At 41.3% G+C, this 24,911-nt stretch overlaps 1 protein-coding gene across 1 annotated transcript; it reads right to left on the bottom strand.

Moving 5' to 3' along the window:
* Positions 1-507: 507 nt before the first annotated feature.
* Positions 508-22,394, bottom strand: LOC118393542 (heat shock protein beta-8-like). Its single transcript, XM_035786295.2, has 3 exons — positions 21,632-22,394; positions 15,648-15,711; positions 508-1,677 (listed from the first exon to the last, which is right to left on the bottom strand). Exons 1-3 carry the CDS (start codon positions 22,026-22,028, stop codon positions 1,512-1,514), a joined length of 627 nt encoding a protein of 208 aa, XP_035642188.1. The 5' UTR covers positions 22,029-22,394; the 3' UTR covers positions 508-1,511.
* Positions 22,395-24,911: the final 2,517 nt, after the last annotated feature.

Raw genomic sequence — 24,911 nt, 5'->3', positions numbered from 1 at the left:
TTATCATGGCGTTTCATGGTTTACATGTTTCTTGATACATATTATCTTACAGTAACCCATGTTTGTACAGCCGGGCCGCATTAAAGTCACTGCATGGTCAATCCGATGTCTGCATTGGCCTTGCATCATTTCTGGTGATATGGCCTCTGTAGAAGTCAGGACATTCATACTTCTTGCGCTTTGCGGACCGGCGCAGAGCTGTTAAGTAATGCTGCTGTGAAAGAAGTTGTCAAGGAAGTGAATTTGTGTTTACACAGGACCTCTCCTGTATCAATCAATCCTTTGTCTACGTCCCAAATGGCACCCAAATGGCACCTTTAAAGTGCACTACTTTTTACCAGAGCCCTATGGACCATAAGTAGTGCACTATAAAAACGGATTAGAGTACCATTTGAGATGCACACTAAGCTGTTACCCAATTACTGTTGTTGGGCACTGTTGGGCAGACATCTTGGATTCTGGCCCATACTGTACGTGGCAGACAGAACAAAACATGTGAACACACACTGGGATTGATGGGAGGTTTTATTGCATAAACAAATACAAAGACATGAGGGAAAGGAGGAGAGAAGGAGATGATGGAGGGCAGAGGAAGGAGAGGGTGGAGGGAGTGGAGATGTCTAGCAAAAATGCATTCCCCAAGAACGAGCACAGCGTCATCATTACATGCACAAATAGAAAAATGCAGCGAACATCCGTTTGTAAGACCTCTAGGTAGGGTAATCATGGCTCTCAAATAGATGTGTCTATGGGTTGGCACGTACTGTTAATTAAGTGCAATGTATTTACAGAGAGTAGGCCTGCATTAGGGTAGAATACGGTTTCAACACACACGTATAGTAGGTTACACACTATAATGATGGGAATATCCCTTTCATTAAGTCTTCCCACTCAGAAATGAAGCCATATGGGATGACTTTATTTGATGATCCATTTGAATGTGCTTCTCTCAATTACACATTTAACATAATATGGTGTATATGAAGCATTCTGTCAAGTGACGTTTTCATCACAAATGGGATACGGATAGAAAACCAAGACATCACAGGATGATCCAGGCAGAATGGGCCCCAGCTTGCTCCTCGGCTGCTCAGTTTAGGATCTGGAGTCGGTTCAGTGTTGCATCTGGGACTGGATGCATACTGTACATAGCAACTCCACTGTGAGACATTAGGATTGATTTAGTTTGGGACTTTTAATTAAATCTGTGACAGATCCAAATAGCCTTCGCTGCCAAGAGATATACAAACACCATGTTGTTATTATATATTTTAGGGGAGGGATTGAGTGATTACTTAACACTCAAAAAGAAAACCAGAATGCTTCTTTGGGACCATATTCAGTGCACTACTTAATAGTGAATAGGGTGCCATTTCGGACTGACCCAACAACATAGCGCGGAAGGTCTCGATGGCTTTGAACCTGTGTTAGCCCTTTCTCTACTCTGCTGGATGCTCTATTATGTCCCGAGGGGGGCCCGGGGTGAGCCTGTGTCTCCCCAGGCCTTCGCCCTAGACCATGGTGGCCTCCTGGCTCTGGCTGGCCTCTTCCATCTCTCCCTGAGGACCGTCGTTACTAAAGAGGTAGTAGGGAGGGCTCTGCCGTGCCTCGATGATCAACACACCCTCTGGCGACAAGGAGGCGAAGACCGTCAGAGGGTCCACGTCGATTGGAATCCTGAAAGGGAGAGAAAGAACATTTGAGAGACTTGTACATACAACTTTAAGCTTGAGGGTCTTGAAAAAGTTGGTAACTACAAAGACAGAGAGAAGAGGTGTGGAAAGGAAGGCAAAACATTGTGTACACAACTGTGCTTGGAGGTTTTAAAAACTTTGCAACCTTTTCTGAATTACCTCAGCAGTACTGCAACTACTGTTTGGTGCTAGCAAATGGATTTGATTGACATCTTGTCGATACCTATAACAGCCTCCAGTTATAAACAGAGGATTTAACACCTTGGCTCCAGATTAAATTAATGTTGAAAGCAATTTTTTTTTCTTTGACCAACACTCATTTTTCAGGTTTTCATTAAAATGTTCTGGCTGCCGTCATCATCGCAGCGCCGTGAGGGAGAAAAAAAGAAGAAGGAGAAAAAAGAGACATACTCGCTCCAGGTGCAGGATTGAGAAATGAGGGCTGATTCCAATTATTAAAAATGGCTGTCTGATGCAAAGTTTATTATCACCTGAAATTCCCATTTGCATACTTTTCTAATCAGCTCATCTCAACAGCCAGACAGACAGGTAACAACCAATTTCCCTTTTCCCCCTTGGTTTTTGAACTAGTTTAGGACTAAATTAGCATAAATGGCTTCCTCATAAATGTGTTTTGAGAGAGAGGGAAAGAGGGAGAGAGAAAGAGACAGGGACAGAGTGACAGACAGAGAAAAATAATTTAGAGAGAGAGTGAGATATCATTACCGCCTGTCAAAATGTTTATGAGGATTCTGGAGGATTTTATTTTATTTTATTACAATCTCCATTAGCCGACGCCAATGGCGACAGCTAGACTTATTGGGCTCCGACAAATAATGGAAAATACATTACACACAAAATACTTTAAAAATGTACATACGTGCCACTCAGTTCTGGGCCAACTACAGCGTACCTAGGTTATTTGTAGCACTTGGCCATATGACAGGACAATAATCAAGATAAGATACAACTAGAACCTGCTGGAATTGCTTTGTTGAGTGTGGTGTCAAAAAAGCAGAGCATCTCTTATCATGGACAGACCTCCACCATCTTTACAAACATTGAATCCATGTATTTTGACAATGACAGTTTACAATCTAAGGTAAAACCAAGGACTGCAGTCTCCTCAACTTGCTCAACAGCCACACCATTCATTACCAGATTCAGCTGAGGTCTAGAACTTAGGGAATGATTTGTACCAAATACAATGCTCTCAGTTTTAGAGATGTTCAGTACCAGTTTATTATCGGCTACCCATTCTAGGGTTGCAGTGATTTCACTAGCTGTGGTTGCTGACGTGTAGAGGGTTGAATCATTAGCATACATGGACACACAGGCTTTGTTAAATGCCGGTGGCAGGTCATTGGTAAAAATAGAAAATAGTAGAGGGCCAAGCGAGAAGGATGGAGAGAGGAGGCCTGGTATGATTGGACCAATATGAGATAAACAGACAAGAGATTGCTTCTGAAATTGCACCCTATTCACGGCCCATAGGGCTCTGGTCAGAAGTAGTACACTTTATAGGAAATAGGGTGCCATTTTGGACAAAACACTAATATGTTTGGACCAATATGAGATAAACAAACAGAGATTTAAAGATTACCTTGGTTGCTAGATAGGACATATCCTTGGAGTATATAGCCCAGACAGAAGCGTATGGCTCTGGGTAAAAGTTAGAGGTCTTGTGTTCTCTGCTATCAATTCCTAAATAAATGTCAGCATGGGATTAACCTTTGCTGAGTTTTATCTGGTCTAATCTGGTTTATGACACTGTAGTAGCACATGTTATATAATACTTCATAAGCATGATCTAAACATACATTCTCTTTCTTATTTTAAATACATTGAGTGTACGAAACAGTAAAGATGCAGTATGCAGAAATTGCTCCGCCATTTCCTGTTTGCTAAAATTCTAATAGTGCGCCAAATGTCAGTTTATGTGAAAAAACAAGCAATTATAGCGTAGAGAATCATTGTACCATTTAAATAGCTGTGAAATATATTTTCTATAGCCAAAAATATTGCATTTTAGCTGTTTAAAGCTGGTGTACAAAACTGAATGTAAAAGAAAACTAAACTAAACTTGAGAAAGGGAAGCATAGAAATAGGTCACAGAACATATCTACCGCTTCTTAGACTTGCTTTTAATGAGAGAGAGAGAGAGAGAGAGAGAGAGAGAGAGAGAGAGAGAGAGAGAGAGAGAGAATGAAAGACGGACCCCAGACAGACTGGTCTCTGGACTTTGTGAAGCAGCTTGGCCATATAAGGCTCTCTGTCCATCGCTGGAGTTTTCATATGAGCTGCCAAGTGTTCCTATGCTACGTACAAAAGAAACACATGAAAAAAATCACATATGAAAAAAACATGGTTTTCAGACACGTGTGAACACACATATGTGACCCTTTAAGGAAGCTAGGCGTATGTATGTTGCACGTTACTACTCCAGAGGAGAGGCATTTAGACATATTTAAAAAATATATATATATTGGCCAGAAATGCGTTGGTCTGCCATGTAGCACGCTTCTGTCTATAACGTGAGCTGCTCAGATTGTGTTGATTATCCTTTCAAACACGGCTTTTTTGAAAGACATAACATTAGCCATCAACAATTACAAACGTTTTGCTACTTTACTCAACAACATTGATGCCCTGAATTTAGCAGGCGCTATCGACAGATCAGTTGGAAAGAGTTGTGATGGGCCACTTTCTGCACATGCCACGGTCAGTGTAAACCGGAGTGACTTGACACAATACTGGCCAAACAAGATGTCACTTTCTGACCTTTATTTCCTTTGTTTTGTCATTATTTAGTATGGTCAGGGTGTGAGTTGGGGTGGGCAGTCTATGTTTGTTTTTCTATGATTTGGGGATTTCTATGTTTCGGCCTAGTATGGTTCTCAATCAGAGGCAGGTGTCATTAGTTGTCTCTGATTGAGAATCATACTTAGGCAGCCTGGGTTTCACTGTGTGTTTGTGGGTGTTTGTTTCCGTGTCTGTGTTTTTCACCACACGGTACTGTTTTGGGTTTCGTTCATTCCATGTTTATTGTTTTTGTATTCAGTTGTTCATGTGTACTATTTCTTATTAAAAGAACCATGGACACTTACCACGCCGCATATTGGTCCTCCGATCCTTTTCGCCTCTCCTCTATTCGGAAGAAGAGGAGGAAATCCCTTACACAAGATGTAGCTACAGACGGAGTTAAATTGTTCCAGTCTGCCGTAAACCGTTCATCCATGTAAGAGTCTAGCTACATTTTCATATATTATACGTTTCTAATTTAGTCAGAAAGTAATATTCATTGCAAGTTAAAGCGTACTGTTAGCTAGCTAGTGAACGATAGCTTGCTAGCTCGCTAGTTAAAGTTACGTGTATGATCTGTGTAGTAATATTATTAGAATCAGAAAACTATATGCATTGCTTGTATTAGCCTAATGTTAGCTAGCTAGCTAGCTAGCATTGGACATGGTTGGTTAGCTTTAGCTACCTGCATATTTATACTACCACTATGACAATCAGTTTAATATGAGTTGAGATTATGCCAGTTCGTTGTTTAGCTGAACAAAAAGACTCCACTTCACCAAATGATTACAAGACCCATCAAGTCAGCCAGGTGTGTCTGGGGGTGATTACAGCCATCTATTGTATTTCATGAACATGTGTACATGTCTAGACAATAGTGACCCATCCACTTAGCTGCCTGGGGGATGATTATAGCATTTCTTTCACATGACCCATCAATTTAGACAATGTGTCTGGGTAAGCGTCATCTAATAATTATCTGGAGACTTCCTGTTTTTGATATCGCTACTATGCAAATATGCAAGTAACCATCTCTCTGTACCATTTACACCTTCTGTATTTTATTTCATTTTATTTGAGTGTGTGTTTACCAGAGACGGTAATGTGAAGAACAACATGACCTGCACCGCAGTCATATTAGGATATAGGCCATATATATTTTTACCTGGAATCTTTCCTTATTCTAGGCTATTACTTTTACAATTTTTTGTCTTAAAAACGTTGGTTGTTTACTACACTACTCACTCTGTTTAGCACATCGCCTCACATGTGAATCTTTAAAGAGATGGGTTGGGGTTTTAGGCTAAAGAGGGTGTGAAGGATGCTGAATGGGTGTCGACAAAGAAGAACTCTCCAGTAGGTGTACCAAAAAGCTTCAAGGGCCATTTTCTCAAAAGTGGGGTGACAAGTTGATCAACTTTCAAAGCAGAATTGCTTTCCCATTGTTCCTCAACTGTAGTGTATGTACCATTTTCTATGGTTTCTACTTTTATCCAATGTAAACAACACAATTAAAAAAAATTCTACATAGGACTGAATTCACGTGAAACAAATTAATTATTTAATCATTTGTTGTTGAGTCAGACACGTGGTTTTGGGACACGTGCAAAGTTTCACGTACATTTTTCACGTTTTTCCGTTGTGAAAAAAATGTTTCCCCACATGTGACATTCTTTTTCATATGTTTATATTTCACCACTTCCAGCCCCCATCCAGAGACTGACCGGGACTGACCCTGATTACTGTAGCTTCAGAGGCAAAACAGCAGTGAGATGCAGGGTGCTATGTTGTTGAAATGAATGTGCCAAAACTTGCAACTGGAAAAAAGGCAGAGAAAGCAAAGGCCAGCGTAACATAACCGAAGATAGGGAGAATTGCAGGAAAGAGGGAGGTGGTTTATTTAATCGTGTTATCGTTTTTTTTTTTTATCCTTTGTACAGCATTTGGGCTTTTTAGATGTGGTCACCCTAAATCCCCAGTGGAAACATTGCTACTGCAACATGTTAACACCATCTTTTCACATGTGAGGAGAATAACATGATTTTAACCCCACATGTGAATCTGCATACCCAATTTTCACAATGTTTTTAACACTTGAAACTGCATATTTCACATGTGAAAACACATTATTCTCCTCACATGTTTTTTTTAAAGGGCAGGGACTCAGACTCATACCTAGAGTCCAGCCTCCATTTCATTATCATAACCCCTCTACAGTCTCGCTACCGTCTTTACACATAACTGACAATTGCCTGTCCGAGTCTGAGGAAGCCAGAGAGCAAGGGTAAAGAGTGGCATATCAAGGGGAAAGAGATACCACAAGACATACATACTCATGTGTGGAACGTTGGAAATGAATGAAGACCCCATAATAAATCATCCCAGGCTTCAAGGCTCCAATTCACAGTCCCCTGTTTTTAGGGAGCCAAATGCAGCAAGTCTCTCTGACAAAGTCAAATCACTCAGCCAGCTTATTACGTGACACACCCGACTGCATAATCATGTCTGTCCGGCTGGGGATTTTATACACCTCTGGCTACATAGCTTTTTATCTCTCCCATTGATTCTGTATGGCTGCCCGAAACTGTCCAATATGCTTTTTTGGGGGGAGAGGCAGTGAAACAGGGCTTGCGGGAAGAGAGAGACAGGAGGTAAAGTGACAATGACAATCCACCCACAGCCCTGAATAACAAACCAAATAGCTAGCACAGAGTGAGACCTTCACAGAAAAACACATAGGAATTACATTCCAGAGAGATACACAGAGAGACATTGAGTATTTGTTTTTTAGAATAGTGTTGTAGCATTTGCTGTCATTAAATATGTAGACTGTTATATTATCAAATCAATTCTCGTTGTGTAATTCTTCTGTGATTAAACGAATCATGGAATGATAATTAACCGGGAAGTCGGGGCACCTATGGAAAATGTTGTTTATAGAGTTACAATTTCCCGAATATAACTCTACAAATATTTTATTGTCTTATCGATTACAGTCTTCTATTAATGTATTATTACCTCATCAGTCTCATTCCTGAATGTGACAGACCCTTGGATATCTGCACGAACCCTAGCATCATAAATCATGAATCAGTGATATACAAATTGGCTTCATTTTTTATTTACTAAATAACTAATCAATCACAAAATTACATAAACACACACACAGTTCATTGGTTACTAACATGACACACAGAAAAGTCCCTAGTGGACGAAACCAATATGACAGCTTGGTAGACAAAGGAAAGGGGTGGGGACAGCTCAAGAGCGGGAAATTCAGAGTTGATAACTACACTGGAAATGCTAATACTTTGAACATGAACAGCCGCTCATTCAAAAATAAATTGCAATTTACATATTTATGAGTTTATGCCTTTGTTGTCCTTCTCTGTGATTGCTGGTCCGTCTGCTGGATAATACAATGCTCAAAAAAATAAAGGGAACACTAAAATAACACATCCTAGATCTGAATGAGTGAAATATTATTATTAAATACTTTTTTCTTTACATAGTTGAATGTGCTGACAACAAAATCACACAAAAATGATAAATAGAAACCAAACTTATCAAAAATTAACTTGTCCTTAACCTGTTAGTCCTATAGGGGCAGTATTTCATTTTTGGATAAAAAGACGTGCCCGTTTTAAGCGCAATATTTTGTCACGAAAAGATGCTCGACTATGCTTGGAATTGATAGTTTTGGAAAGAAGACACTCTGACGTTTCCAGAACTGCAAAGATTTTCACTGTGAGTGCCATAGAACAAAATCTACAGGCAAAACCAAGATGTTTGAGTGACCAGGAAATCAACAGGATTTCTGGAGGCACGTTTTCCATGATCGCCTTATATGGCTGTGAATGCGACAGGAATGAACGGACACTTCCTATCGTTTCCCCCAGGTGTCTGCAGCATTGTGACGTATTTGTAGGCATATCATTGGAAGATTGACCATAAGAGCCTACAATTACCAAGTGTCCCGCACGGTGTCTGCGTGGAAATTGGTGCGCAAAAGTCAGGTACCAGTATTTTTCCATCCGAATCAGAGAAGAATGCACGCTTCCAGGGAAGGCATTTCAATGAAGAGATATATGACAAAACACCTTGAGGATTGATTCAAACAACGTTTTCCATGTTTCAGTCGATATTATGGAGTTAATTCGGAAAAAGTTTGACGTTTAGGTGACTGAATTTTCGGTTAGTTTCGGTAGCCAAATGCATAGTAACAAAACGGAACGTTGTGTCCTACACAAGCATCTTTCAGGAAAAACTGGACATCTGCTATGTAACTGAGAGTCTCCTCATTGAAACATCTGAAGTTCTTCAAAGGTAAATTATTTTATTTGATCCCTTTGCTGGTTTTTGTGAATGTTGCGTGCTAAATGCTAACGCTAAATGCTAAGCTAGCTATCACCACTCTTACACAAATTATTGATTTTCTCTGGTTCTAAAGCATATTTTGAAAATCTGAGACGACAGGATTGTTAAGAAAAGGATAAGCTTGAGGGCAGGCATATTTATTTCATTTCATTTGCAATTTTCAGAAATCGCTAATGTTGCGTTATGGTAATGAGCTTTAGGCTGTAGTCACGATCCCGCATGCGGGATGGGGCGGCCTAAGTTAAAACAAGTCAAAATGAGACTCAGTAGGGTGTGTGGCCTCCACGTGCCTGTATAACCTCCCTACAATGCCTGGGCATGCTCCTGATGAGGTGGCGGATGGTCTCCTGAGGGATCTCCTCCCAGACCTGGACTAAAGCATCCGCCAACTCCTGGACAGTCTGTGGTGCAATGTGGCGTTGGTGGATGGAGCGAGACATGATGTCCCAGATGTGCTCAATTGGATTCAGGTCTGAGGAACGGGCGGGCCAGTCCATAGCATCAATGCCTCCTGTTGCAGGAACTGCTGACACACTCCAGCCACATGAGGTCTTGCATTGTCTTGCATTAGAAGGAACCCAGGGCCAACCACACCAGCATATGGTCTCACAAGGGGTCTGAGGATCTCATCTCGGTACCTAATGGCAGTCAGGCTACCTCTGGTGAGCACATGGAGCGCTGTGCGGCCCCCAAAGAAATGCCACCCCACACCATGACTGACCCACCGCCAAACCGGTCATGCTGGAGGATGTTGCAGGCAGCAGAACGTTCTCCGTGAAGAGCACAGGGCGCCAGTGGCGAATTTGCCAATCTTGATGTTCTCTGGCAAATGCCAAACGTCCTGCACGGTGTTGGGCTGTAAGCACAACCCCCACCTGTGGACGTCGGGCCCTCATACCACTCTCATGGAGTCAGTTTCTGACAGTTTGAGCAGACACATGCACATTTGTGGCCTGCTGGAGGTCATTTTGCAGGGCTCTGGCAGTGCTCCTCCTTGCACAAAGGCGGAGGTAGCGGTCCTACTGCTGGGTTGTTGCCCTCCTACGGCCTCCTCCACGTCTCCTGATGTACTGGCCTGTCTCCTGGTAGCGCCTCCATGCTCTGGACACTACGCTGACAGACACAGCAAACCTTCTTGCCACATCTCGCATTGATGTGCCATCCTGGATGAGCTGCACTACCTGAGCCACTTATCTGAGAAGTGGTCTGTGGTCCCCACCTGCAGAACCACTACTTTATTGGGGGTGTCTTGCTAAATGCCTATAATTTCCACCTGTTGTCTATTCCATTTGCACAACAGCATGTGAAATTTATTGTCAATCAGTGTTGCTTCCTAAGTGGACAGTTTGATTTCACAGAAGTGTGATTGACTTGGAGTTACATTGTATTGTTTAAGTGTTCCCTTTATTTTTTTGAGCAGTGTAGTTAATCAGAGAGTCTCTGGTTGCGTTCCCCCAGATATCAAAGTCTTTCGTAGTTGCAGCTTGTTATAATGGATAGGTCACAGTGCCATTCGGTCGTTCGACCGGTTGCGTTTACCAGACTAAAGTACTTAAACAGCTGCAGCCGGAATATTAATTCTTTAGTTTGTAGGTTTCTTAGCCATTTCTACGTGGGAATGATCTCCACGTTCTCTGGTCTTGTCCTTTGGTAGAGTTGCCAACCATTTCAACATGAGGCGACAGCTTCCATGTTTTCTGGTCTAATGTAAATTTAGGCACTGGTGGCTTTATACAGGAGTAGAAAAGGGGCCATTCCATGACACCGTGTAATGTCTGTGCTCATGGGGTCGTGGCCACTGACTGATCATAAGTTACTATGAAAAACAATTCTCATTTAGAAGACTAAGATCACATTGTTATCTTTCCAAAAGTATTCTTATGCTTAATAATTTATTTTATACAATGACAGATGCAAACCCCATAATTGAGAAGTGTAATACAAACAAAGAAGCAGTACTGTGTGTCTCCTGTCCTCTGACAAATCAACTGTAAATTTCGGTGTTCCTCAAGGTTCCGTTTTAGGACCACTATTGTTTTCACTATACATTTTACCTCTTGGGGATGTTATTCGAAAACATAATGTTAACTTTCACTGCTATGCGGATGACACACAGCTGTACATTTCAATGAAACATGGTGAAGCCCCAAAATTGCCCTCGCTAGAAGCATGTGTTTCAGACATAAGGAAGTGGATGGCTGCAAACTTTCTACTATTAAACTCGGACAAAACAGAGATGCTTGTTCTAGGTCCCAAGAAACAAAAAGATCTTCTGTTGAATCTGACAATTAATCTTAATGGTTGTACAGTCGTCTCAAATAAAACTGTGAAGGACCTCGGCGTTACTCTGGACCCTGATCTCTCTTTTGAATAACAATCTACGTAATATTGCAAAAATCAGAAACTTTCTGTCCAAAAATGATGCAGAAAAATTAATCCATGCTTTTGTCACTTCTAGGTTAGACTACTGCAATGCTCTACTTTCCGGCTACCCGGATAAAGCACTAAATAAACTTCAGTTAGAAGTTAGAATCCTGCTAGAATCCTGACTAGAACCAAAAAAATTGATCATATTACTCCAGTGCTAGCCTCTCTACACTGGCTTCCTGTCAAAGCAAGGGCTGATTTTAAGGTTTTACTGCTAACCTACAAAGCTTTACATGGGCTTGCTCCTACCTATCTCTCTGATTTGGTCCTGCCGTACATACCTACACGTACGCTACGGTCACAAGACGCAGGTCTCCTAATTGTCCCTAGAATTTCTAAGCAAACAGCTGGAGGCAGGGCTTTCTCCTATAGAGCTCCATTTTTATGGAACGGTCTGCCTACCCATGTCAGAGAAGCAAACTCGGTCTCAACCTTTAAGTCTTTACTGAAGACTCATCTCTTCAGTGGGTCATATGATTGAGTGTAGTCTGGCCCAGGAGTGGGAGGGTGAACGGAAAGGCTCTGGAGCAACGAACCGCCCTTGCTGTCTCTGCCTGGCCGGTTCCCCTCTTTCCACTGGGATTCTCTGCCTCTAACCCTATTACAGGGGCTGAGTCACTGGCTTACTGGGGCTCTCTCATGCCGTCCCTGCAGGGGGTGCGTCACCTGAGTGGGTTGGGTTGATTCACTGTTGTGGTCATCCTGTCTGGGTTGGCGCCCCCCAGTTGGGCTGTGCCGTGGCGGAGATCTTTGTGGGCTATACTCAGCCTTGTCTCAGGATGGTAAGTTGGTGGTTGAAGATATCCCTCTAGTGGTGTGGGGGCTGTGCTTTGGCAAAGTGGGTGGGGTTATATCCTTCCTGTTTGGCCCTGTCCGGGGGTGTCCTCGGATGGGGCCACAGTGTCTCCTGTCCCCTCCTGTCTCAGCCTCCAGTATTTATGCTGCAGTAGTTTGTGTCGGGGGGCTAGGGTCAGTTTGTTATATCTGGAGTACCCCTCCTGTCCTAATTCGGTGTCCTGTGTGAATCTAAGTGTGCGTTCTCTAATTCTCTCCTTTCTTTCTCTCTCTCGGAGGACCTGAGCCCTAGGACCATGCCCCAGGACTACCTGACATGATGACTCCTTGCTGTCCCCAGTCCACCTGGCCATGCTGCTGCTCCAGTTTCAACTGACCAGAGCCCTAGGACCATGCCCCAGGACTACCTGACATGATGACTCCTTGCTGTCCCCAGTCCACCTGGCCATGCTGCTGCTCCAGTTTCAACTGTTCTGCCTTACTATTATTTGACCATGCAGGTCATTTATGAACATTTGAACATCTTGGCCATGTTCTGTTATAATCTCCACCCGGCACAGCCAGAAGAGGACGGGCCACCCCACATATGCTCTCTCTAATTCTCTCTTTCTTTCTTTCTCTCTCTCGGAGGACCTGAGCCCCAGGACTACCTGACATGATGACTCCTTGCTGTCCACAGTCCACCTGGCCATGCTGCTGCTCCAGTTTCAACTGTTCTGCCTTGTTATTATTCGACCATGCTGGTCATTTATGAACATTTGAACATCTTGGCCATGTTCTGTTATAATCTCCACCCGGCACAGCCAGAAGAGGACTGGCCACCCCACATAGCCTGATTCCTCTCTAGGTTTCTTCCTAGGTTTTGGCCTTTCTAGGGAGTTTTTCCTAGCCACCGTGCTTCTACACCTGCATTGCTTGCTGTTTGGGGTTTTAGGCTGGGTTTCTGTACAGCACTTTGAGATATCAGCTGATGTACGAAGGGCTATATAAATAAATTTGATTTGAAATTTGATTTGATGAGGTCACCAAATGAAACAAACTCGACATGACTGTTCATTAAGTGTCCACGGACCACCCCAACTGCTTGGAATACAGAAATACTGTTCAATTTTTCAACTTTTTGATGTCCAAGTGGCTCTCTGATCCACAGTCACATTCCAATCTCGATACTACAGAGCCCAGAAGCAGAGTATTTTACGACCGCCATAAAGCGGCCCCCTCCACCTCTGTGGGAGAGAGAGGGCAATGTAGAGCGGACCGACTGTAACCTGATCCTTCAGATCTTCACAGGAGAGTTATGACAATAGCCAGCCTGGTCTCACAGACTAGACATAACATAGTAAACAAAAATCTGGAACACTCAAATGAGTATGATATGTTATGTTTGGTATGGATAAATAAGACAGAAGGTTACTTAAGGCAACAACTAAAGTAGGGTGGTTGGTCGGGGTGGATGGGTAGGTGTATAATGCGAATGTCTAGAAACCCAAATAATGCATGTTCGAATCTCATCACGGACAACTTTAGCATTTTAGATCATTTGCTACTTTGCAACTACTTAGAATATTAGCAAAATCCTCCCCTAACCCTTTAACCTAACTCCTAGTCCTTAACCTTAACCCTAACGCCTAGCCTAGCTACTGTTAGCCACCTAGCTAACGTTAGCCACAACAAATTGGAATTCATAACATATCATACAAACTTGTAACATATTGTATAGGTTGCAATTCATAACATATCATACAAATTATAATTCGTAACATATCTTATGAATTATAATTCGTAACATATCATACGAAACTAATGATGGACACCCACAAATGAATAAAACAATTCCAAACATAACATATCATACTCATTTAACTATCCCGGATTTTCATTTACTATGCTACGTCTACCCCAGGTTGGAATAACATAAGTAGTTAACCTTGTTGATGCACTATACCTTTACCACAGAAGAGTCAGAGAAAAATCCTAAATAGTTAATGATTTGTATGTACTCCTCTCTCTAAGATCCTATGCTAATAAGACCACAATAAGTTAATTTAGAAATAAAGGCACAAGCAGCTGTGGTTTATAAAAAATTATGGGAGGGGCGGGGCTGGGCTTGGCTGGGCTCCGACACACAGCAGAATTTTATATTCTGAAAGGAATTTACAAGCTCTAGGGCTTGATTTAATCCGTAGAGCTGAAGATCCGCAGTATAGCGCAAAATAAATTAAATGGCAGTGTTTCCGCGTTTGCGGAGATTGCATTCATGGTAAATGCTGCATTTGTTGGCTCAATCGGAAATTACCTTGAATTACCTTCAGCGCTACAGACTGACTCAAGCCCCTTGTCTTTTTATTAGTTAGGAAATACAGGAATGTCTCCTCTCTCTCTCCACTGAGGGTAGCCTACTGTACTCTACAGCCAGAGGATTTCTGTATTGAGGACAGTTATTTATATACCCACTATTCTATTTCTCAGTCTGTCTCTTGCTTTGGGTTTCGCTTAGATGGAGAACGATGTGTGTGTGTGTGTGTGTGTGTGTGTGTGTGTGTGTGTGTGTGTGTGTGTGTGTGTGTGTGTGTGTGTGATCTGTGGGATTACAATTACAAGACTTGGTGATATGAAGAGAGAGAGTAGTGCCGGTGCCGACGAGCTGCCTACTAATTAGCCAAGAGTAAATTAATAACATTGACGTGACGCCACCTCCACCGTGCCTGTAAGACAGTGGCTGTATCCCAAATGGCACCATATTCCCTACTTTTGACCAGGGCACATAGGGGTCTAGTCAAAAGTAGTGCAGTATGTAGGGAAAGGGCACCATTTGATAGGTAGCCAGTGCTCCCATACATGTGATTAGCACCACTGTTTGATGTTCCATAGTCCTAATTAACAGGGGCATGGCCGTATGGAAACTTCTGTCCCCTAGCTGCCTTGGGTTACTGGGCCATTTAGCTGGCATTTTGATATGAGATCATATGACAGTAGATGTTTGAAATGTCTGATGGATTACCTGTGGGGAGACAGTAACTAATCCTGACTAACTAATCTTATTTATTAGGATCCCTACAAAGGAGCAGTTACTTTTCCTGGGGTCCACATGAAATATGACACAATACATAGTACAGAACATCATTAGTCAAGGACTGAACTACATACATTTAAAATGTCACACATAGCCTACATATCAGTTCATACACACAATGTCTAGGTCTAATACATAATACAGTGCAATTGACCATACAAGATATATAAAATGGCTGTGTCTCGTCACAGTCCCCATTGTGCAGTAAGGTGTTCCTTTATCAGTTGTGTTATTTGGTTATATTGGATCGTATCAAAATAGATGTTTGAAATATCTGATAGATTCCCTGTGGGGAGGCTAAAGGTTGTTGTTTTGCTCATCGAACGAGTGACAACTTTGAAATGGGATCATATGATGTGTTTGAAATGTTTGATTACCTGTGAGATATGGACGCAACGCAAAGTAATCCTAAGGGAGTATGTGTTTATTGGCTGTAGTTGCTGTTGTTATCATTGTTGCATGTGGATATGGGTACTTACTGTATCTTCTTTGTGAAATTCTTTGTCACTATACCTCCTTCCTCTTGCTTCTCTTCATGTTTTCCTGTGGAAAAAAGCAACATGAAATCCAATGAGCAGAGTTCAATAACCCTAACCAATAATTCATTGTCAAATGGTGTAACCTCTGTTGCTTGGCCATTATCAGGTCAAGGAGGAAGATAAGACCCTGAAACTATCTCTGTTACTAGACACAGAAAACAGACCAATAGACCAAACATCACGTCATATATATACAGTTGAAGTCGTAAGTTTACATATACTTAGGTTGGAGTCATGAAAACTTGTTTTTCAAGCACTCCACAAATTTCATGTCAACAAACTACAGTTTTGGCAAGTCGGTTAGGACATCTACTTTGTGTATGAGACAGGTCATTTTTCCAACAATTGTTTACAGGCAGTTTATTTCACTATCTCAATTCCAGTGGGTGAGAAGTTTACATACACTAAGTTGACTGTGCTTTTAAACAGCTTGGGAAATTCCAGAAAATTATGTCATGGTTTTAGAAGCTTCTGATAGGCTAATTGACATCATTTCAGTCAATTGGAGGTGTACCTGTGGATGTATTTCAAGGCATACCTTCAAACTCAGTGCCTCTTTGCTTGACATCATGGGAAAATCAAAAGAAATCAGCCAAGTCCAAGAAAAATTGTAGACCTCCACAAGTCTGGTTCATCCTTGGGAACAATTTCCAAACGCCTGAAGGTACCACGTTCATCTGTACAAACAACAGTACGCAGGTCTAAACGCCATGGGACCACGTAGCCGTCATACCGCTCAGGAAGGAGACACGTTCTGTCTCCTAGAAGCCACTGCTCCAAAACCACCATAGAAAAGCCAGACTACGGTTTGCAACTGCACATGGGGACAAAGTTCGTACTTTTTGGAGAAATGTCCTCTGGTCTGATGAAACAAAAATAGAACTGTTTGGCCATAATGACCATCGTTATGTTTGGAGAAAACACCATCCCAAGAACACCATCCCAAACGTGAAGCAAGGGGGTGGTAGCATCATGTTGTGGGGGTGCTTTGCTGCAGGAGGGACTGGTGCACTTCACAAAATAGATGGCATCATGAGGCAGCAAAATTATGTGGATATATTGAAGCAACATCTCAAGACATCAGTCAGGAAGTTAAAGCTTGGTAGAAAATGGGTCTTCCAAATGGACAATGACCCCAAGCATACTTCCAAAGTTGTGCAAAATGGCTTAAGGACAACAAAGTCAAGGTACTAGAGTGGACATCACAAAGCCCTGACCTCAATCCTATAGAAGATTTGTAGGTAGAACTGAAAAAGCTTGTGTGAGAAAGGAGGCCTACAAACCTGACTCAGTTACACCTGCTCTGTCAGGAGGAATGGGCCAAAATTCCCCCAACTTATTGTGAGAAGCTTGTGGAAGGCTACCCACAAACGTCTGACCCAAGTTAAACAATTTAAAGGCAATGCTACCAAATACTAATTGCGTGTATGTTAACTTCTGACCCACTGGGAATGTGATGAAATAAATAAAAGCTTAAATAAATAATTCTCTCAACTATTATTCTAACATTTCACATTCTTAAAATAAAGTGGTGATCCTAACTGACCTAAAACAGGGAATTTTTACTAGGATTAAATGTCAGGAATTGTGAAGAACTGAGTTTATATTTATTTGACTAAGGTGTATGTAAACTTCTGACTTCAACTGTATATATATGCCCTGTCAAAACTTTTAAAACATATTATCCGTATCGTTTTTATGACATAATAGACAGCTTCTGATAAGTGGGTCTGGGTGTTGAAATCCAAACCCTTGCAATAATTGGCAAAAATATTTCGCAAATATTTTTCTAAAGATATTTATAGCAGTGTAATTATCTAATTCCCAGGATTGTGGACTGATGTAAACAGAGTACATACTTAGTCGTGTCCCTGGTGTAAGGGTGGGTCATATATTCACAGAAATGATGACGAAAGACACCATTCCATCTCCTCCCATCTTAACCCTGCTTCTCCGCAAAGTATGACCTCACCAACCTAAACACATATATTCCTGACAAACAGAGAGTGAGATAAAGAGATAGATCTGGAAAGCCCCAGAATGAAGGCTTCATCTTAATAAAGTTCTGTTTATGACTTCTGTCTGTGCAGCTGCTCTACATGCTAAATGTCAGTGTAGCAGCCGCTACCCTCCACCCCTCTGCTCGTTCCTGCCCAGCTATGTGCAACGCTATACCCCTGCAGTGTGAGCTCGTCTGGAGAGAATAAAAACACAACCACAGGCTTTCTCTCAGTCTCCCAGAACCTCTCATCCTCCCTCAGTCCCTTGTGGTACAGATGTCACATTCCAAACAGCCCTGGTGACACACTCAGACCTTAATTGCAAATATACAGTAGGCTACACCATTAAACATAGTTTTTTCTGTAGCCTCAAGGACACACTGCTTTGGACAGCCTAGAAACTATGATGAGGCAAAACCTTGTTCAGCCAATGTTAGGTTAACTTTTGCTTTGTACAAACTGTGACATGAGAGAAAGCCCGGAGAGGCCACGTCAACCCCGGCTTGAACATGCTTGTGACACGCCCACACAGGCAGACTTTTAGAACGAGGTCACTGAGGCAGAGCCACGGAGAAAGGCAGCTAGCTGACTAAATGACCCAACTGGCATGCCAACAATGTGTTTATAAAAAGCTTGTATAGGGCCTAGTATCTTCTCTCTGTAGCCTACACTAGCCTCTACTTCCCTCAGACTTTGCCTAGGTGCTGGTTATCCCTGGCATTATTCAGTTGTTCCCTAAATATTTAGTCTACTCTCTAAGAAGCCATGGAGAGCTTGTAATATTGTTTACGCTTATTTGTCTATACAATCAGGACCTGGTTATACATAACAAACTCAACGATTATATGGATGCCCTGGACAGGAGGTTAATATAGCCCTTAAAATGATTAGGTTCCACAATCAGGGCAGTTCTGTTCTGTAAATCAGTTAAGGGCATGGTAACACAACAACCTCAAACATTACTGGTATATGAATTGGCTAAATACTGAAGGGATGTAGTTAGCCATCAATGGGCAGAAATTGAATAATACTTCCAGAACCTACCTGTTTCATGTTTTTGGTTCCTAGAATCAGGGCATGGTAGTACAACAAGCTTATGATTAAATAAATACTGAAGGGTCTAGTCAGCTATCACCAGGCAGAGTAATAGTTCCAGAACATTCTCTCTCTAGTGTTAAACACTAACAGTAGTGTGTTGCTTATCTTCTTGTGGACAGATACTGTTGTCATGGGCCTTCCTCACTTAAATCTATATCTGGCGCATTGGTGAGTGATTTTGAAGGAATCTAAACAGGTGCCGAGCCTTGATGAACTGGTCTAGCAATCTGCAAGTCATGGGTCCTACTGCACATACTGTAGAGCAGGATATCATAACATCCCTTGATATGAGCTGATATGAGCTGGCTATGTGAATAACTTATGTAAATATTTGAAATATGAATATAACTATTTTGTCAATAATATCTATTGTGTTACTTTATCTATTGTGGTACTTTACCCAGCTAGAACACAACATTCTGATAATCATATGTTTATAAGAGTTGGTGAAAGCATGGTTTTCCTATGGTAATTTTGCATGCAACCTTCCCACAACTTTCTGGGAATGGTGCAGGATAATTGCTTGGCTTTGGAACATTCTTAGCACATTTAAGGAACTTGACAAAAATGTTATTTTCTTGGTACTGTATTTCAATAGTTTAACAGAACGTTTCATAATACTTCAAACATGGTTACATTGTATTTAAAAGTGGGCAATGTTCTTGGAATGTTTTCCAACTGGTTTGACATTGGGAATGTTCTCAAATAGTTCAGAGAACGTTAAGAAACAATGTTCTTCTGTGGGAATTTCTGAAATGTAAAGACATACATACATTAAGTTCTCAAAATGTGAAGAAAATGTTCCATAAAAACCAGAAGAAAATGTTGGTAGCTTTCAGAGAACGTTCTAAAAAATATTATTTAAAAACCTATACATTCCGTTCAGCATCAAAAAAACTCATCAACAAAACTGTCTCCCACTAATTAGCCACACCTGATCTTAATGAGTGCTTGTTTTCTTTGAAATGGAGTCTGTTTGAATAGACAAAAAAATAACATTGTATGCATAAAAAAGCATGGCACGCTAGCTCTATCCTGGTGGCACAGTGGACTAACTCTGTGGGTGCGGTCCAAACACTTCAAAAACACACCCTATCCCCTCAGCCCTCAAATTAAGTGGACACTTCTGATGACGTATCATGACGTCTGACAAGTATACACTTGCAGGGCAAGGGGCGAGGGAGGACATCTTTTTTTGGCATTGTATGCATGTAAGAAAACTGTGGCAAGACATCAGTAGGTTTATAATTGAACACATTTATGAAGATTTTACAGTATTGTGGAGAGATGTACCGTTTGGATTCTTTACATACAATAGAAATAAGCGGAATCATTTTTATGTAATTAATTTCATTATTCTTTTGGCCAAATTTCATATACACAAATGTAAATTTACAAACAGAAAACCACATTTTTGTACCCTACAAAAAGAAATTGAACTGTATTTTAAGACGGTTAAATGCTCTACTAACAAAAAAGCTGTTAGAATTGTAAGTATGTGCATGTCCCTTAAGGTCCATGTGTAATTGTAATGTGATATTGTACCCCCTAGCTCGATTGTCCATTGTTTGTAATCTATGTATGCTTGTGTTCCCTCATGTGCTTTATGTATTGATTTGTTGTTAATAACATTTTTTTTTAAAGGAGCGAGGGAGGAAGGAATAATTTTTAAATTGACCACCCTTGGCCGGAAATTCGTCACTCATTCATCCTGCGATGATTGTGTTTTCACCCAACGGTAGCTTGTAGGTGCTTTATATACGCTACAGTCAATTATGAGTGCATGTCTACTTATTAAATATATAGTTATTAATATACACCTACTGTATGATAGCTAGCACATGAATTGGCTAACTTACGTTAGCCTGCCTTGCTGCAACTTCTAAAGAAAGAAAATGTTTTATTTCTACAATTTCCAAAAGATAACCAAATAAAAAACATTTTAACATACATTAAGAGACATATGAGACGTTTTTGTGCCACCGTGTGCATTAGTAGCACAATTTCAAAATTATTTGCATTCGTTTTTACTTACACGTGTATGCTGACTTCATTGATGTATTTTTTAAGTTTTTGCCGACTTTTCTTAGCAGATGTACAATCGTCTAATTTAATTATGGGGAGTTTCATCCCCGGAGTGAACATAATTGTACACTCGCAAAGCCGACTAAAAACAAGGTCTGAGGGGCTTACGCTGCAAACTACTCTTGCTTGGCTAATCATTTGGACCGCCCCCCAAGATGACAACGGGGATTCCCCCAAGGGCATAAGGCAAATAAGTGTAAGTGGACGAGTGTGTGTCTTAACTGTTTGGACCGCAACCCATGGATAGAGAACAGAAGATTATAGGTACTGGTGTCACAATAAAAAAAATACATGTATTTGCATTCATTTCCATGTGTCCTATCTCTTGAGTTCACAACATTTTACACAAAATAAGCTAGCAGTGTTATTGAGTGTTTGTTTTTTTACAAAGTTATTAAAAAAACCTCAAAATAACCTATAATTTCTGTTCTCAGAGCGTTAATAAACCCTCACAGGAAAACTTTCAAGGAACCAGAGTAAAACGTCTCAGAACCGTAGAACAAATGTTAACTTGGTCAGGAAAGTATGGCTTCTATCCCACAACCAATGTGAAACCAAAAACACATGTTTCCACAATTGCCAAGGAACTAAATGTGCTAGCTGGGTACAACTTAAAACGAAAAGAACATTGTTAATGTTTCTTATTTATCCTCCAAGCAATTCTGGTGGTATTAGTTGGGTTAGTTTCGATTTATAAAGGCGATATTAGTAACTTTTGTAAGGTTTCGAAGATTTCCTCACCTGACACTTCTACAAACCCATCTTTGGTTTTGACATTAAGTTCCTCTGGGTTAAAGCTGTGGACGTTCACACACACTTTCCAGGGCTCTCCCGGTGTTTGGGTCGGAGAGCTGCGGGGGGACTCGCTGTATCTCGTGCAATACACCGGCGTCTGCCCAGTCGATGCGCGCGTTGGCTGAAACCCAGTGCGCAGAGTGCCAGTAAACGGTGCGGAAAGCCGCGTGCTGAGCCGGCTAGGCCGAGCCCAGCCGGGCCAGTCCATTGACAAGTCTTCGGGGAAAGGGGACATCCCAAAGTCATCGTCCATAAATCGAGAGGCGATTGATGGACTCTCTCTGAACGGATCTCGGGGGACCCTCTGCCTACTTCCAAGAGTGTAGAAGTCTCCTTCTGCCATGTTTACCGGTCGTTGTCCCAAAGAGGAAAAGTAAGAAAAAATGTTTACCCTTTCCAAGTTTACTCTCCCCAAGCTGACACCTCTACGAAGTTTATAAATATTGAGTAGTCTATGAGAGAGAAAAAGTTGTTAATTTGATCATTTCCCGTGTTGGGCTCATGCCAGTTACGGATTGGATCATCAAAAATAACGGTTTCTACCCAAGGACATTGATTTATAACTACCCCTCCAGTTAGTATCCTAGAAGTTTAATACCCTCTATGAGTTGAACTGACATTATACCGATTGGTCAACCGTTTTATATGGCTTCTCCCTGGCGGTGAATGTGCACAGTAGTGCCTCTGGGCGCAACCGGTCGCGACGCAACAATTGACCACAGAAGACCCTCCCTCTCTGTCCAAGTTTAGCCATTAGCTGTTGTGTTACTAGTCCAACAAATTCTTGTCTGTTGAAATGATCGCTCCCCGGTGACTCATCTTTTTAATAGAAAATAACGCATGGCTTCAAGCGTGCCTGAGGGGGAGAGACGAAGGGAGGGAAAGGGGGAGACGCGGAGGAGAGCAAGGGGAAAACACGCTGATGTCACCATACGGATAAAACTAATTGCTAATGAGTCAAATTCGTCAGTATGTAAACGACATGTATTTGTGGTATATTTGTATCTGGCCCAACAGTAAAGAAACAGTAAGCAACTACTGTCGTCCTACATTATAGTTAAGCTTTTGTTTTGTATAGGTATTGAAACAATTAAGATGGCAAGTAAACCCTGTAGGCTATGAATGAAATACAATTTTATTTAGGATTTTACATGGATTTTACAGACTTACAAGATAGAGGAAGGGGAGGCATAAGGGTTTATTTAAGGATTCAGAGGAAGGACAATTACAATTTCAGCTGACACATTACAACAAGTCAAGCTCACACTGACACCAGCGGGAAAACGCATCCTGTCTCTCAGTCTTGCAATATTGTTCTTTCACATGGAAAATTAAAGAATGAATGCACATTATTTAACACTAAAATCAGAGAGCTTACAGATGAGTTGACAACAATGAGGCAAAGTATTTACAGTAGGAGAGAAACCATACCATACCAGTGCATCATTTTGCATTGATCATTTGATTGACTATTCCACAAATTCTGAATGAATTATGCCACATCCCTCATATAATGAATCATCTATACAGCGCAGATGCATATTTACACCACAGTAATAATTCATATTCATTTGTACAGTGTACATACTGTACGTCATGGAATGGTATATCAGGACCGAAGGGGAGAGTGGTTCACCTCAAAATAGTGCTCAGCAAATAGTGTTTTTTTAGGTCAGTTCAGTTTTTGAAAAATAATAATGTTTTTGTACAATAAATGCATTACGTGGGTTCAATGCTGCAACACAGAATAAAACAATTGATGGTAGTGACTGCCCATTACTATCCTTTATTGGGCTCTAGCCATCTTTTATTCACATTACTTTACTTAAATAAAATATTTTGCTTGTGTAAATTACATATTTGTTTTTAGTACACTTTTAGAAAAAAAAGGTGCTATCTAGAACCTTAAAGGGTTATTTGGCTGTCCTCATCGGAGAACCCTTTGAGGAACCCTTTTTGGTTCCAGGTAGAACACCTTTGGGTTCCATGTAGAACCCTTTGCACAGAGGGTTCTACCTGGAACCCAAAAGCATTCAACCTGGAACCAAAAAGGGTTCAACCTGGAACCAAAAAGGATTCTACCTGGAACCAAAAAGGGTTCTCGTATGGGGACAACCAAACAGCCCTTTTGGAACCCCTTTTTCTAATATTGTATGATGATGTCTCTATCCCTCTCTTGTCTCGCTATCACTCTGCTCTTTCTCGCTGGGTCGGTCTGCCGGCCCCACAGTCTTGCCCGGCAAGAACCAATGATAACAGGCAGCTAGCTGTAGGCGCAATGGATTCTGGTCTTAACTTTGAGATTGACATATTGCGATAGAGGACTCATCTTTGTATCTATGGTATTATAGTCTTTGTGACAGCATGGGCAGCGCCATTGAGGCAATCTCTATTTTGAAGTAGTCAATTTTCTTATTCACGATTGGCTGAACCCTCCTGATGACTCGGTTGGACATGACTCCAACTGGGCCACCAGGAGGGATCAGCCAATGCATTTGGAAGTCCCACCCAGTTGACTACATTAAAATGTTGCAAGCCCTCAATGGTGCTGCCCATGCTAATACAGCCTTTTGGCACTCCTTTTGGCCATTAGAGGCCTCTATCATTCTCTATAGTTGGACAACATCTCCCAGAGAGAAATCTCTAGAGAAACGTCACAAACCGAGATTTGAGCGCACAGAAAAAAAATGGAAATAAAAGGAATTAAAATAATTGAACTGACATTGATCAATTAGTTATTTAAAAAATGAAAATAAACCTACATTTCGGTTAATCACTCAGCACTACCGCAAAAGCATGTCATCAGTAGCATATGTAAAATGGGTTGTCAAACTCTTGTGTTATCATCATCCTTCCAGGCTCTCCAAACCTTTGGACAAATTACTGAACATTCAGATAAATAACTTCAGACTGTTATATGTACAATGCATAGAGAGCAGACCCTCATGCCTGGAGCAGATTCTGAACGTACATAGACAGGGTGATAGATTGGACCTAATGGAGAAATTAAACATAAGGGCAAAGACAGTTATTCTAAATGCTAATGTTTTTTTTTTTTTTTTTTGCTTAATCTACTCACATAGATCTCCTTGAAAGAGTATATGGGAGTATCCATTGAGGCTAAAAGTCTGCGACACAGGCTTTTAGTACTTTCCTATTAGCTTTTTCTGTCATCTCTGTTGATGTGGCTATTTATAGCATAGCCTCTCAAGAAATAGCATTCTCC

The sequence above is a fragment of the Oncorhynchus keta genome, chromosome 14 (genome assembly GCF_023373465.1).
Source record: "Oncorhynchus keta strain PuntledgeMale-10-30-2019 chromosome 14, Oket_V2, whole genome shotgun sequence".
Classification (NCBI taxonomy): Eukaryota; Metazoa; Chordata; class Actinopteri; order Salmoniformes; family Salmonidae; genus Oncorhynchus; species Oncorhynchus keta.
Note: the sequence above shows the minus strand (reverse complement) of the source record. Positions and strands in the feature narration are given on the sequence as shown.